Source organism: Erythrolamprus reginae, chromosome Z, assembly GCF_031021105.1.
Source record: "Erythrolamprus reginae isolate rEryReg1 chromosome Z, rEryReg1.hap1, whole genome shotgun sequence".
Taxonomy (NCBI): domain Eukaryota; kingdom Metazoa; phylum Chordata; class Lepidosauria; order Squamata; family Dipsadidae; genus Erythrolamprus; species Erythrolamprus reginae.
In genome coordinates, this window is record NC_091963.1 from 24,973,445 (window position 1) to 24,989,012 (window position 15,568).

At 37.8% G+C, this 15,568-nt stretch overlaps 1 protein-coding gene across 1 annotated transcript in view; it reads left to right on the forward strand.

Moving 5' to 3' along the window:
• Positions 1-15,568, forward strand: part of PRTFDC1 (phosphoribosyl transferase domain containing 1) — a 73,062-nt gene that overhangs the window by 15,351 nt on the left and 42,143 nt on the right. Inside the window, exon 3 of the mRNA XM_070728235.1 lies at positions 598-781. Coding sequence (XP_070584336.1) covers positions 598-781 — 184 coding nt within the window. The remainder of the gene's footprint in view (positions 1-597; positions 782-15,568) is intronic.

Consider the following 15,568-nt stretch of genomic DNA (forward strand, 5'->3'; position numbering starts at 1 on the left):
CATAACATTGAATGCACAATGCACTACGCTGCAGCCAAATTTGATTGATTGATTGATTGATGCATATGGCTAATCACAGTGCTGAGTGCCTCACAACAGTTGTATAAAACCAAAGACCATACAAATCATAAAATAATTAAAAAAAAATAAAGAAATTTTACACTGCGGCCAGTTTTCCTGGATTCAGTCAACAGAACTCTTCAAATTCTGATTTCACTTATCCTAGAACTTGGGAAAAGATGTCTCTTAACAACATTCACAAAGGTTCAGAGTTGAGGCTTACTGGATCACAAAGTAAAAGGTGTTCGTCAGAGTAGAGGCTGCCACAGAAAACGCACAATTCCTGGGTGCCATTAGATAGCAACATTTAAGGGAAGAGTCCTAGCGTACACTTATTTTATGCGATCTAGTGGAACAGGTGGAGATATCTTCAAGGAAAGATGGTCCTGCAAATGGCCCCTTTTTATGCCCTGCAGGAGAATCAAAAATAAATGTAATTCTGTATGAAATTGATTATAACTGTGTTGCACCAAAAAGACAAGCCAGCAGGAGAGAGATCAAATCTTGCCTTATATTTATTTTTAATTCTTACTTTAGGATAGAACGTTTGGCCAAAGATATCATGCAAGACATTGGATACAACGACATCGTGGTTCTCTGTGTACTTAAAGGTGGCTACAAATTCTGTGCTGATCTTGTGGAGCATATTAAGAATCTCAGTAGAAATTCAGAAAGGTTCATCTCCATGAAAGTTGACTTTGTTAGAGTGAAAAGTTATCAAGTACGTAATTTTTTTTAACAAAATCAATACATCTTTAATGGAATATGTTTTGATTATTGCAGTTTTTCTCCATCTAATGCTCCACAGACATATTTTGCCTAGAATTTCTGGAATTCCTAGTTAAAATGGTCTGTTGCTAAGCTAGCTGAGAATTCTGGGTATTGTTACTGTATAAATAAAGATTCAAAGCTTAATTAAAACAAGATTGTGTGCACAATTGACAAAATTGGTGAATTACCGTAGTTTCTTTAGCAGAACTGAAATAACTAGTTCCCTCTTTTTCTTATACTTTTTCTTATGTTAAATTTGTTTGAAAGAGTCTCCAAAAGTTTTGGGGAATTGAATTGGGGACTTACATTGGGAACGAGAAAATGAAACAGTCCTGTTAAAATTCATCCTTTTTTTAAGCAAGTTTCACAGTTAAGTTTATGCTGTTGTGTGTTTATGGGTAGATTGATATGGCAATATCAATATAGTAAACTGTATTTTAATAGGGTTTTTTTCCCTTACCTGAATAAAATATACTGAATCTTTGGGAAAGATGTTTAATTTAAGATCCTGCATTGACTTTACTAGTATAATGAATTCTTTATCCCAGCTAGCTTCAGATTTCCCCTTTTTCTTGGTGATGTAAAAAAAGAGACATTGATCCATTTGTTGGTTTATTTACTGCCAGGAGGCTTCCTGGAGGTACTTAGAAATTTTAACCTACATCAATGCCTACTTAAAGTTATACTTTAAATATGTTTTAAAGTGGGTTTCAGATCAGTTAGCTAAAATTCAAAACTGAGCAACCCCGCATTCTTTTTTTTTAAAGTGTGGGGAGTTAGGATTGATCCAAAATTTACTTTGCCTTCCCAAGTTGCAGTGACCTCTCCTTCTCATAATGCGATACAGCAAAGGAATATAGAAACTGGGGGGATTCCAAAGGCACTTTTTTTAAATAAGGCATGTGGTCACACAGCTGTTGAAAGCGAAAAAAAAGCGAAAAATTCTTCTCTGCTTGCCCAAGGCCTCAGGAGTGAATTCAAATAGTTCTTTGGATGATTGCCATTGTTTACTGTAGATACTTCCTTCACTTTGAGTTATGAATATGTATGATATCTGAAATAGGAAGCTGAACTATCAGTAGCCAAGGTTGTTCACATCTCTTTGACCTACAGGCATGAGTTGAGTTCAAAGAATATTTTGAAGATGTTGGGTTGTCCAGTAGACCTTCTTGACCTTGTGTTTTCAGATCATTTCTAACTACAGTACCTGGGATGCAGATATTGCATACCAAATTCATCCCTGTCCTATAAAAATTAGTATCTGCACTTCTGGATCAGTTCACATGTGTTTGGATTCCACTTTTGCACCACTAGCATTTACGTATGCAGCTGACGCGACAAGCAATTTGTGAATAAACATTCATTTGATTTTAATACTTTAATTCTGCAAGTGTGGATCGCATGCTTTCTAACTTTCATCGTTTCAGATGTCCTCTTAAATTTATCCCTTTTCGGTTCTTAATATCTTACTCTTCCTTCCTAATCCAGAGAGCAATATTCTTCACTTGATTGATTTTTCTATTTCTCGGGATCCCTCTACTAACCGTTTCCCCTTTCTCTTTCTTAAGGGGGTCCTGCTGTTTTTTTGTTCATTTCATGCAGCTGTGCTCTTTTCTTTCTCCAACTATTTGTCTCCAAGAACCATGTCCAAGTCTTGTAAACAGTAGTGGGATTCTGATGGTTGTTTTTGCTCGATGCTCAGCATTCATGGCTAAAAGGTTAGTTTGTCCCACTACAATATTGAAAGGGGAAAAGGGGAGGGGGCTTCTCAGCTGAAGCACAGAAAACATTATCACAAAAATTAAAATGTACGCTTGAATTCGTATCTGAAAAATAATAGAAAAACTGGGACTGTTTAAAAGCGTGCTATTTTACCATTCAGGTGTACAAACTGAGTTGACACCTATTCCTCGAAAACCTTGGGTGAAGTCCAAGTGTGTATTGTAAGTTGTTACACATTTGTTAATATGGTAGTAGAAATTGAGGATAAATAACTGGAGAGTAAGTGGATAACCAAAAAATAATTTAAATTACCTGTCCTTTTAAAGCAAATTAAGCGGCGTAGTAGCTCAGTGGCTAAGACACTGAGTCTGTTGATCAGAAGATCAGCAGTTCTGCGGTTTGAATCCCTAGTGCAGTGATGCCGAACCTATGGAATGGGTGTCACAGGTGGCACGCGGAGCCATATCTGCTGGCATGCAAGCCATTGCCCTTGCTCAGCTGTAATGTACATATGTATGCTGGCCAGCTGATTTTTAGCTCTCACAGAGGCTCTGGGAGGGTGTTTTTTGTCTCCCAGAAAGACTCCAGGGTGATGGGGGAAGGTGTTTTACTCTTACCCAGCTCCAGGGTAGCCTTTGGAGACTCGGGAGGGTGAAACACAAGCCTTGGAAGAGGGAGATTGTGATCCCCTTATATAGAGCGCTGGTGAGACGACATTTGGAATACTGTGTTCAGTTCTGGATTGAATTGAAAGAAAGAGCAGAAGACGACAACCAATTTTTTCATTGCATGCCATCAAGTCCTTGTCAAGTCCTAGCAACTACATACATTTTTTGCATGACAATCTGTCCCTCTCTTGGTGTTTTAGGTCTTCCAATAGTATACTCATTGCCATAGTTAAAACTCTTACTGCTGGTTGTCGTCTTCTGCTCTTTCTTTCAATTTTCCTCAGAATTGGAACGTAGATTTTTCTCCAGACAGCTAAGTCTTTGGATAATACGTCCAAAAGTAGAACAATATAGAGTCTGAATGAAGCACACATTTTTTCTTCTAATCGGTTCTGTCCGATTTTCAGAAATTACATGGACAAATCCCTGCACTTTTCTTGGCAAGGATATTTAGAAGCGGTTTCCCGTTGCTTGCTTCCTAAGACTAAGAGAAAGTAACTAGGCTAAAGTCACCCAGCTGGATCTATGCCTAAAGCAGGACGAGAACTCTTAATTTCCTGGTTGTTAGTCTCATGCTTTAACCCAGGAGTCCCCAAACTTGGCAACTTTTAAGATTTATGGACTTCAACTCCCAGAATTCTCCAGCCAGCCAGTTTGAAGACCTCTGCTTTAGTCACCACATCAAACTGGCTCTTGGAATGAAGCATATACACCCTGGTTAAGTACACCCAGTGTCCCTTATGGTGGTGGATTCTACACATGCTGGTTTCCCTCATATTTCCATTCCAGGCTGTAAATTAATATATAATATTTGCCAGCTTACAAGACTCTAGTACCAATATATAGTTTTTGTTTATTAGCTGTACACAAGTGAGTGTTTGTTTTCTGTATCATTCTTTATAATGTCAGTACAACATATTAATTTGAAAAAGAATCTATTAACTTGAAATTTCTAAAATTCGATTTACTGCCTGTATTGTCAATTCCACAACATAGATAACTAAACTATTAAGTCCTATACAGTGATTCCTCACCACTTCGTGGTTCACCTTTCGCGGCTTCAGTGCATCGCGGGTTGCTGCTTGGGCTTAACCTGGTGCGGAGCAGAGCATCTGGGAGCCCCTCGCGAGGAGGATTCCCCGCATGCACACATTGTCCCTCACTTCCACTGTCTCTCTTTACCTCTCGTCTCTCTGCCTCCATCTGTCTCTCTCGGGGAATCCTCGCGAGGGGTTTAGGAGGCTCCATTCTACACCCAGCAGCAAAGCGTCACTTTGGCAGGAACAAGGCAGGCTCTCCGCTGAGTCGGTCCTGGCGGAGACAGTGACAGCGGCCTGGGGTGTGGATGTGATATTCCCAGCGCGGCTGCTCCTCGAAGGGAAGCTGCTGGAGCTACCTCAGCAGTTGCCGCCTCTGCTGGAACTGGCTAACTCAGCGGAACGCCTGCCTTGTCCCTGCCAAAGTCACGCTTTGTTGCTGGGTTCAGAGCAGAGCTTCCGGGAGCCCCTCGCAAGGATTCCCCGAGAGAGAGAGACACAGAGGCAGAGAGACGAGAGGTAAAGAGAGGGGGGGTGAGGGAGAATGTATGGGGGAGAGAGAAAGAAAAATCCTACTTTGCGGATTTTCGTTTATCATGGGTGGTCCTGGAACGTAACACCCGCGATAAACGAGGGATCACTGTATATGAATTCAGTTCATTTCTTCACCATTCAGATGCAGGAAAGTCCGTATTAAAGTATAACTTATGCTTAACTCCTAAAATACCAGTTGTACATGTTTTAAACATGAAACCTAACAAGAATTTCTACTATCTACAAGCAGTACACCAATGTAGAAAGCAATCAGTTGAAACAGTGTTATTGATTGATAAAATTTGATATGTTAATTTAATCAGTCCATAATTAATATTGTTTAATATAATTTAAAAACTAATAAATATTGATTTTATTGATTTTAAGGATTATCAGTAACCTTGTGATCAGCATTTTTATCTAGTATAAGCATCTAAGCACAGAAGGGCTTTCATTCTAACACAACATTCTAAAAATGGGTGAACAGTGCAGTCAGGCGGTAGGGAAAGCAAGTAGGATGCTTGGCTGCATAGCTAGAGGTATAACAAGCAGGAAGAGGGAGATTATGATCCCGCTATATAGAATGCTGGTGAGACCACATTTGGAATACTGTGTTCAGTTCTGGAGACCTCACCTACAAAAAGATATTGACAAAATTGAACGGGTCCAAAGACGGGCTACAAGAATGGTGGAAGGTCTTAAGCATAAAACGTATCAGGAAAGACTTAATGAACTCAATCTGTATAGTCTGGAGAACAGAAGGAAAAGGGGGGAGATGATCGAAACATTTAAATATATTAAAGGGTTAAATAAGGTCCAGGAGGGAAGTGTTTTTAATAGGAAAGTGAACACAAGAACAAGGGGACACAATCTGAAGTTAGTTGGGGGAAAGATTAAAAGCAACATGAGAAAATATTATTTTACTGAAAGAGTAGTAGATCCTTGGAACAAACTTCCAGCAGACGTGGTAGATAAATCCACAGTAACTGAATTTAAACATGCCTGGGATAAACATATATCCATCCTAAGATAAAATACAGAAAATAGTATAAGGGCAGACTAGATGGACCAGGAGGTCTTTTTCTGCCGTCAGACTTCTATGTTTCTATGTTTCTAACATTGTCTCCTCAACTGTGCTTTGAGGAATGCGTAACAACTCTTCCCAAAATGTTTTGTTTCCCTGAGTTGGTCAGCAAACTCTGTTCATTTAGAGCCCTTGGCCCTTGTTCTCCACTTGCCAGGTTATCAGATGTCCTGATCAGCTTCACATCTACTTTTTGTTGTAATTTCTGATTTCAGCTGCCCAATAATGTCTAAAGTTGCTAGATATGGTTCAGTTGCCTAAAAAAACCACTAGATTTTAATTGCCAGCTAGAAACAGTCAGTGTCAACACAGCTTCTGGCAAAATGTTATAACTTTCATTAATCTCTATTTTTCAACATTTGCTTTTTCATATTATTCTTTTAGTATATTATATAGCACAGCACAGATCTGAGTTTTCAGCAGGCTTACATCTTTTGTTTCTTGCTCTCTTAACTCCAAAGTTACCATCCTTAACAGTTTTTTAAACACACTGATGTGTTATCCTGTAGTTGTGAATGTCATATTTTCTAGGTTTTATGTTGGTTAAAAATGAAATTGGATTGCATTCCAAGGATATTCCAAGACCAGTTGAGCAACAAAGATGATTATAGAGGCCTAGAGCTGAAAAAATATGATGAACGGTTTCAGGAACTGGTTATGTCTAATGAAGAAAAGAACTAGAGGTGACAGCATTCTCCAATATTGTACCAAAGAAAAGGGGCTCAATCTGTTCTCCAATATTGAGCACTTGAAGGCAAGATAATGAGTAATGGATAGAAAGCTATCAAGGAGAGATACAACCTAGAATTAAGTTCCTGACAGAACAATTAATCAATGGAACTACAGTGTTCCCTCGATTTTCGCGGGTTTGAACTTTGCAAAAAGTCTATACCACGGTTTTTCAAAAATATTAATTAAAAAATACTTCGTGCGTTTTTTTCCTATACCACGGTTTTTCCCACCCAATGACGCCATATGTCATCGCCAAACTTTCATCCGCCTTTAATAAATATTTTTAAGTAAACTTTAATAAATAAACATGGTGAGTAATAATCTAAATGGTTGCTAAGGGAATGGGAAATTGTAATTTAGGGGTTTAAAGTGTTAAGGGAAGGCTTGAGATACTGTTCATAGCCAAAAATAGTGTATTTACTTCCACATCTCTACTTTGCGGAAATTCGACTTTCGCGGGAGGTCTCGGAACGCATGCCCCGCGAAAGTCGAGGGAACACTGTACTTGTCTCCAGAAGTTGTAGGTCTCCATCACTGGAGGCTTTTAAGAAGAGATTGGATAGTCGTTTGTCCAGATGGTATAGAATCTCCTGATTAAGGGTAAAGTAGAACATCTGCAAGTTGTAATATTTTATTCTATTGTATGTATGTATGTTTGTATGTATGTATTATATATACACACACACACTTTCAAGGCAAATATGTAAGTTTCCTGATTGACAGTAGGGTGCTGAAATCTGCGATTTGAGCCTAGCCTTTTATTGCAGGTTCTCATAATTGTTCTTTAATTTGTTTGCATAAGAATCCCATTTTCATCTCTTTTCTGGCCTTTTCTGGGCTACATGTAGTATTTGTACATAGATCAATACTGAAGATGTGCAAAGCCTACTGTTCCAGAAAGAAACCGGTCTACGGAACTCCGGGGAAGCGCAAACTGCTTCCGTTTGGAAGATTACGTTATGGAAAACAGCTGGACCACCTTCTGAATGGCTATGAGTATTCAGAATTTCCAATTCCCAGAGAATGTTTAGCAGACTTTTAATAATGAATAACATTTATAATCTTGATCGCCTTACCTTCAATCCTCAGTCTGGCAAGATGAAAAGAGATAACCTAACATACACAACAAAGGGAGGGTGGAGAAAGAAGGAGTTATTTTAAAATGCTGGTTCTTAATGCTAATACAGATAACTGTAATGAGAAGGTATAATGCAGCCAGAAGTTGCCAGAGGTCTTATGAGGACTAGTTGGATAGAAACAGCTCAAAAAGAAGAGGAAATCAAAATTAATGTTTGCTCAGCTGAGTAGAGGGAATAGCTCTAATTCCTGCTTTTCCCTCTAGTATAGCCTAATGGAATGCAATCCTATGCACATTGATTCTGTAGAGATTCTGAGAAAATAACAGATAGGATTACACTGTAAGATAGTTTATGCAAAACGAGTTGGAGGGTAAGCTGCAAGCTATGGCAATCTGGATATCTTAGAACAGAAAGGGTGTGTGCATGCAAAAGAATTGTGATTGTGTGGTAACTTTGTTTTTCCAATAGCTTTTTATTGACTCCAGAAATTATTTGTGGTGATTTGTGAATTCCTGGAAAGTGGACCATTCCCAAGATATGACCTTATATTTTAAAGCCATTTTTGCAAAATTAATTCTTAAAGGTTAACACACCAAGTAAAAATATTTTGATACTGGAACAGAATTTTAGTACTGGTTTTTGCTTTGTTTTTGGGGTCGTTTTCAGTTTCCAAGTTAAAGCTCCCTGCCAGACATAGCTGGAAATTATAGCCCAAAACCACTTGCAAGGAAAGGTCATGGTAGATTTATCAACCCTTGAGCAGAAAGAAAGTCACGCAGAAAATGAAATCTTCTCTCGCCTACGCTTACAGAAATCTCTACCCTTGACTATGCTAGATAGTCATCAAGATTTGTACATAGGTAGCTAAGGGATACTTACTCTCAAGCCTTATTCCATTATTAATTATTCCATATTAATTATTAATATTAACCGTTCCAAACTTGACTGTCAAAAATACGACTTTAGTAATAGAGTTGTTGAAGGGTGGAACTCGTTACCGGACTCCGTAGTATCATCCCCTAACTCCCAACATTTTACCCTTAGACTGTCCATGGTTGACCTCTTCAGATTCTTAAGAGGTCAATAAGGGGCGTGCATAAGTGCACTAGAGTGCCTTCCGACCCCTGTCCTATTGTCTCTCCTATATCCCATATGTCTTCTCTTCTATCCCTATATCTTTCTTCTACAGTGATACCTTGTCTTACAAACTTAATTGGTTCCAGGACGAGGTTCTTAAGGTGAAAAGTTTGTAAGACGAAACAATGTTTCCCATAGGAATCAATGGAAAAGCGATTAATGTGTGCAAGCCCAAAATTCACCCCTTTTGCCAGCCGAAGCACCTGTTTTTGCACTGCTGGGATTTCCCTGAGGCTCCCCTCCATGGGAAACCCCACATCCGGACTTCTGTGTTTTTGCGATGCTGCGATTTCCCTGAGGCTCCCCTCGCTGGGAAACCCCATCTCCGGACTTCCGTGGCCAGCGAAGTGCCCATTTTTGCGCTGCTGGGATTTCCCTGCAGCATCACAAAAACACGGAAGTCCGGAGGTGGGGTTTCCCATGGAGGGGAGCCTCGGGGGAATCCCAGCAGCGCAAAAATGGGTGCTTCGGTGGCAACGGAAGTCCGGAGGCGGGGCATCCCAGCGGTGGCGGTGGGTTTGTAAGGTGAAAATAGTTTGTAAGAAGAGGCAAAAAAATCTTAAGCCCCAGGTTTGTATCTCGAAAAGTTTGCATGACGAGGCGTTTGTAAGACGAGGTATCACTGTATTCTCTCTTTGATATATTTATCCTATACTCTCTCTTCTATTCCTTCTCTAATTTTCTTTTCTTTTTTCCCCCTTGAAGGTGTCCCCTACTACCTTTATTGTGTATTACTGTGTATTGGACAAAATTAAATAAATAAAAAAAAAAATAAATAAATTGCCTTAAATGGCAGGCGTCCTGTGTGCCTAAAAGACTTCTCCCAGGGCTGGTAACATACATTGAGATTAACTGGGGAAGCATTATTCAGAGTCTGGCTAGCAATGTGGCGGTAGGAGTAGGAACTCCTCTGGGATTCTGAGATCCCCTCTGGTTATGGAACCTCCTCTTGTAGCGAGGGTTGTGTTCCTACTGTTGTGTTTCAAAGAACTGAAACTATGTTAGCTTGGACATTTGAAAGATAATAACTACACTAGGTTACGTTTGCCTTTTAAAATGAATGTTTTTGTTGAACTGGTGGGTCAGCTGACAGGAATGGAGACAGATTCAGAAGTAACTAATGACAACTAACTTTATTTCAGGACCAGTAGGCAGAATAGGGAAACAAGTGGCTTGACAGTTCCTTTCATAGTGGAGCTGTCAAACTTTGAACCAATAGCAGGGCTTTATTTTCCTGCTTGCCAGCTGCTTGCATCAGAGCCAAAAAGGCCGGCACAATCATAAGTGTAAGGACAGTTTTATTTTATATTCCACTTTATAGAAGCCTATAAAACTTTACACTATGCTTTATCTGTTGATCTTTATTTAGGATTGGTTTATTGTTATTTTTTATCTTGCTTTGGGCTCCTTCAGAGGCAAAGAGTAGAAACATAGAAACATAGAAGTCTGACGGCAGAAAAAGACCTCATGGTCCATCTAGTCTGCCCTTGTACTATTTCCTGTATTTTATCTTACAATGGATATATGTTTATCCCAGGCATGTTTAAATTCGGTTACTGTGGATTTACCAACCACGTCTGCTGGAAGTTTGTTCCAAGGATCTACTACTCTTTCAGTGAAATAATATTTTCTCATGTTGCCTTTGATCTTTCCCCCAACTAACTTCAGATTGTGTCCCCTTGTTCTGGTGTTCACTTTCCTATTAAAAACACTTCCCTCCTGAACCCTATTTAAATGTTTCGATCATGTCCCCCCTTTTCCTTCTGTCCTCCAGACTATACAGATTGAGTTCATTAAGTCTTTCCTGATACATTTCATGCTTAAGACCTTCCACCATTCTTGTAGCCAGTCTTTGGACCCGTTCAATTTTGTCAATATCTTTTTGTAGGTGAGGTCTCCAGAACTGAACACAGTATTCCAAATGTGGTCTCACCAGCGCTCTATATAAGGGGATCACAATCTCCCTCTTCCTGCTTGTTACACTAATACACTAATAATTGTAAATGCTAATAATTTCAATACTTATTTTTCTTCCCCAGGATAGATAAGGTGCTCTGAAGTGTCTAGTCTTCATTTCTATGTTAAAAATAATTTTGCAATAACCTCTCTGGTTTCTTAAGAAAATATAAACAATTTAATTTCTTATGCTTTGGTCTGGTTCACATAAGAAAATTAACTCAGTGAAAAGGTGACCTGAATATATTGTGTTAACAATACATTCTTTTAGTGCCATTGTGGGATTTTTAACTAGATATCAAAATATCCCTATATAAAATTGGCTTTGGATGAGTTAGAAAAGGCAGAAATATTGATCCATATTCTCTTTCACTGCCTTCTCTATTAATATGTCCATTCAATATTGATTATATCTCTTTTGAGGATAAAAGCAGGCAGCATTTTTGCATTCTTATTGTTTACATTTCTCAAGAGTAGCTAACAGTTTCATGCATACTATGAGTCAAAGATTTTGACTCATCTAATACAGTGGTACCTCTACTTACAAACTTAATTTGTTCTGTGATTAGGTTCTTAAGTAGAAAAGTTTGTAAGAAGAAGCAATTTTTCCCACAGGAATCGATGTAAAAGCAAAAAATGTGTGCAATTGGGGAAAATTGGAGGTGGAGGCCGTGTTTCCTACCAGGAGATTCCTAGAGAGGCTCCACAGAGGCTTCTCTCTGCCTTTTCCAGCCCTATTTCCTCCTGGGAGATTCCTAGAGAGGCCCCACAGAGGCTTCTCCCCACCTTTTCCGGCCCTGTTTCCTCCCAGGAGATTCCTAGAGAGGCCCCATGGACACTTCTCCCTGCCTTTTCCGGTTACAGTTTTGGAGGCTTGGGTTTGTATGTGGAAAATGGTTCTTGAGAAAAGACAAAAAAATCTTGAACACCTGGTTCTTATCTAGAAAAGGTAGAGCTACCACTGTACGCAAGAAAAGGTGGTATACCAGCAGATTTATACACTTAACAATTTTCTGGGATATATGATGTATATAATATAGAAGTCTATCTATAGATAGTCTTTTATGGTTTTTATTTTGAACTCTAATAATAACATTTACCATCCAAAACCTAGTCAACAGTGAGATTAAAAAGTTTTAAAAAAAATAAAAATTAAAACAGCTCTGTAGTTATATTGGATCAGCCTATTCTCATCCAATCTTCCAAATATCAAAACTCATTCAACTGTAGGGTAGTTTTCACACCAAATCCTGTATGACCTATAAAAAAAAAAATTAATGAAGCCTTGCTAGACTTCTCTTTATAAAAAGATTTTATGGAATACAAGATAAGATTACTGGAAGTGGGAGGGGGATATTTTATTGCTCCAAAGCATGGCTCTTGACCAGCTACTGTCACTATGCTGCCATAACCTCTTAATAAAGAGAGATGAGTAGATTAGTGTCTGGTGGAATTAAGCATGCTCTCTGACCAAAGCCATATGTAGAATGGTTAGGAAGCAGAAAATATTTTCATAAACAGCACAGGTTCCTCATATATTTTTATTGCAGTATAAAGCGATCGTTTTATTGACCAGAGCTTAAGAAACGTTGATACTTTTCAGGGAGTGTTAATTTATTAGATCTGCATGGTTCACAGCATAGGGATAGGAGCTTGTTTTTCCTGGCAGCTACCCCTGCTGATTTTTTTTTTTCATTCATCTAACTAAATTTGGAAGTCAAGTCTTCCTGGCTACTGGTTAAATGGTATTTAAAGTAGTCTTTCTTCTTCACTCCTCCATTTTTAAGTGCCTATATATTGACACCGTGGGTCGAAGGTTAATAAGTGGAATACTGTGTTCAGTTCTGGAGACCTCGCCTACAAAAAGATATTGACAAAATTGAACGGGTCCAAAGACGGGCTACAAGAATGGTGGAAGATCTTAAGCATAAAACATATCAGGAAAGACTTAATGAACTCAATCTGTATAGTCTGGAGGACAGAAGGGATATGATCGAAACATTTAAATATGTCAAAGGGTTAAATAAGGTCCAGGAGGGAAGTGTTTTTAATAGGAAAGTGAACACAAGAACAAGGGGACACAATCTGAAGTTAGTTGGGGGAAAGATCAAAAGCAACATGAGAAAATATTATTTTACTGAAAGAGTAGTAGATCCTTGGAACAAACTTCCATCAGACGTGGTTGGTAAATCCACAGTAACTGAATTTAAACATGCCTGGGATAAACATATATCCATCCTAAGATAAAATACAAAAAATAGTATAAGGGCAAATTAGATGGATCATGAGGTCTTTTCCTGCCGTCAGTCTTCTATGTTTCTACAAGAGAAACAGAATATATTGTGTTGTTTCTTTGTTTCCAGAAGTTTGTGGCAGGCCATTTTAAATGTAGTTACCCAGACCCCAGTGTGGGTATCCTAGTGTGATGGCAAAAATGTTTAGTATTAGCTGGGTTTTCATGCGATGCTTCTGCACATGCAGAAGCCTTGAGCGGAGCCTCCCCACCACCAGCGCTACCGATTCTAAGAACCAGTCTGAACCAGGAGCAACTCTCTCCACTGATGTACATGTGCCATTAATCTCTCCATATGTACTTGTTATTTATACTTACAAGATACTTGTTATTACCATTGGAAGAAGCATTTCAGTAATAATATGTTAGTATACTATTTTTAAGATCAATACAGATATATTGTGTGTGTGTGTCTGTTTGTTTGTTTGTTTGTTCATTCATTCGTTCATTCATTCATTCATTCACTCATTCATTCATTCATTCATTCATTCATTCATTCATTCTACTTCTATGCCGCCCAATCCTGAAGGACCCAGGGCGGCTTACAAAATAATATAATACAATTACAAAAAGTGGTTCAAATCTCACCACCAGCTCAAGGTTGACTCAGCCTTCCGTCCTTCCGAGGTGGGTAAAATGAGGACGCGGATTGTGGGGGCAATATGCTGGCTCTGTTAAAAAGTGCTATTGATAACATGTTGTTAGCCGCCCTGAGTCTAAGGAGAAGGGCGGCATAAAAATCGAATACATACATACCTACATACATACATGCACACATACACACACACATACAGTCTGAATAACAATTAACATCAGAGGTTGCTTGGTGCTTCTTTCCCTTATTTAATTAGTGAAATAAGTAACGTTATGAGGGAAGAATGAGAAAATTGGTTAATTCTGCAAAAGTAATGAATTTCAGGCAGATCATTTTTTGAAAGTGTCAAGATGGATCTTAGAGAAAAGATCCATAGGAGGAAAAATAAAGAATAAAAGAAACTTGAGTGAAAGTAAACTACAAGACTACAAGAAGAGATGATATGAATCTTATAAAAATATTAAAAGGTAGATTAATTTCTGAGCACAATGAATCAAAAGAATATATAGGAAGATAAAAAATACAGACTAGAGTAAGCATATGTGACATTACCTTAATAGAAAATCTGGCAGAATATAAAGTAACAAAGATTTTGAATGAGAAAAAAGCATAGAAGAAAATAGTGTAAACCATAACAATAAAAAATATACTGCATCATGTGTCTGTATTAGAATTGTATCATAATTTTCCTATATTGTACGGTATATCTAGAGAGAAAATATAGCCTAATAATGTAATAAAAAAACACAAGGACTAGTTAAAAGCTGCACAGAAAATGTAGAATGATTTTTGGTAAAAATAAAAAGACGTTTTGGATTTAAGGCTAAAGGGGTTAAAGCTCCAGTGGAATGAATCAAATTAAAAATAAAAGTAGTGCAGTGATTTGGAATGAATCTAAAGCAGGGAGGATGCTGGAAGAAGTATTTTAGAGCTATATAAAAATCATAATTATATGTCAAACTGCAAAATTAAACATTGGTGTCAAAGAAAACATGGCTTTTAAAATAAGTTGATTAAGTAAGATATCTTTACTAGACTTGCCTTTCTTTCGCATATACTGTATTGTTTTATTTGTGCTATATATCTAGTTGAATACTGATTTACTACATTACAGAAGATATTAACTTATAGAAACTGGTTACATGGATAGTATGGTGCAAAAGTTGAGAATGATGCCTACAAATAATGCAACAAAAGCAGAGAAGAAAATAGCATTAAATCCAACTATAGCTTCTCCTACTCCTTCTGTGCAAAGAACGATTGATAGTATGTTGGGAGCTGAAAAAACAGGTTCAATTATTAATATACAAAGTATGCAACTAATGTTACAAAATATACAAGAAACCATTGCTCAAACACAAGAATTTATAACAAAAACACAAGAGACTATTACAAATAATCATAAAGAAACAAAAACGTATCATGAAGAAATTAAAATGGAGATGAGTGAAATGAAAGGGGATATAAAAAATATGAATAACAGGATTGGAAAAATCCAAAAGAAAACCCCACCCCATAATAGAAAATGAATGTAAAATAAAAATAGTTGAAACAAAAATCAAATAGACAGGGGAAAAGTAGGAATTATAGAACAAAATTTAACAATAATTAACAATGAACTCTAATTAATAATGAACTCTATTACATTATAAGAATTAGAGAAGGCCTACTGTTACTTAAGATTTCAAAATATGAACATGAAAATGTAGATGAAAAGATAGTGGAACTACTAGCACTAATAATGCAATGGGATAAGCAAGAAATAATAAGAGAAATATATGAGGCCTTTAGAGTGAACACAAATTACATATCACAACATAAATTACTAAAAGAGATTCCAGAGCCTTTCTAGGAGCCTAGGTGAAAATGTCCTTCCCCAGTCCTCCGGAGGCCGGATACA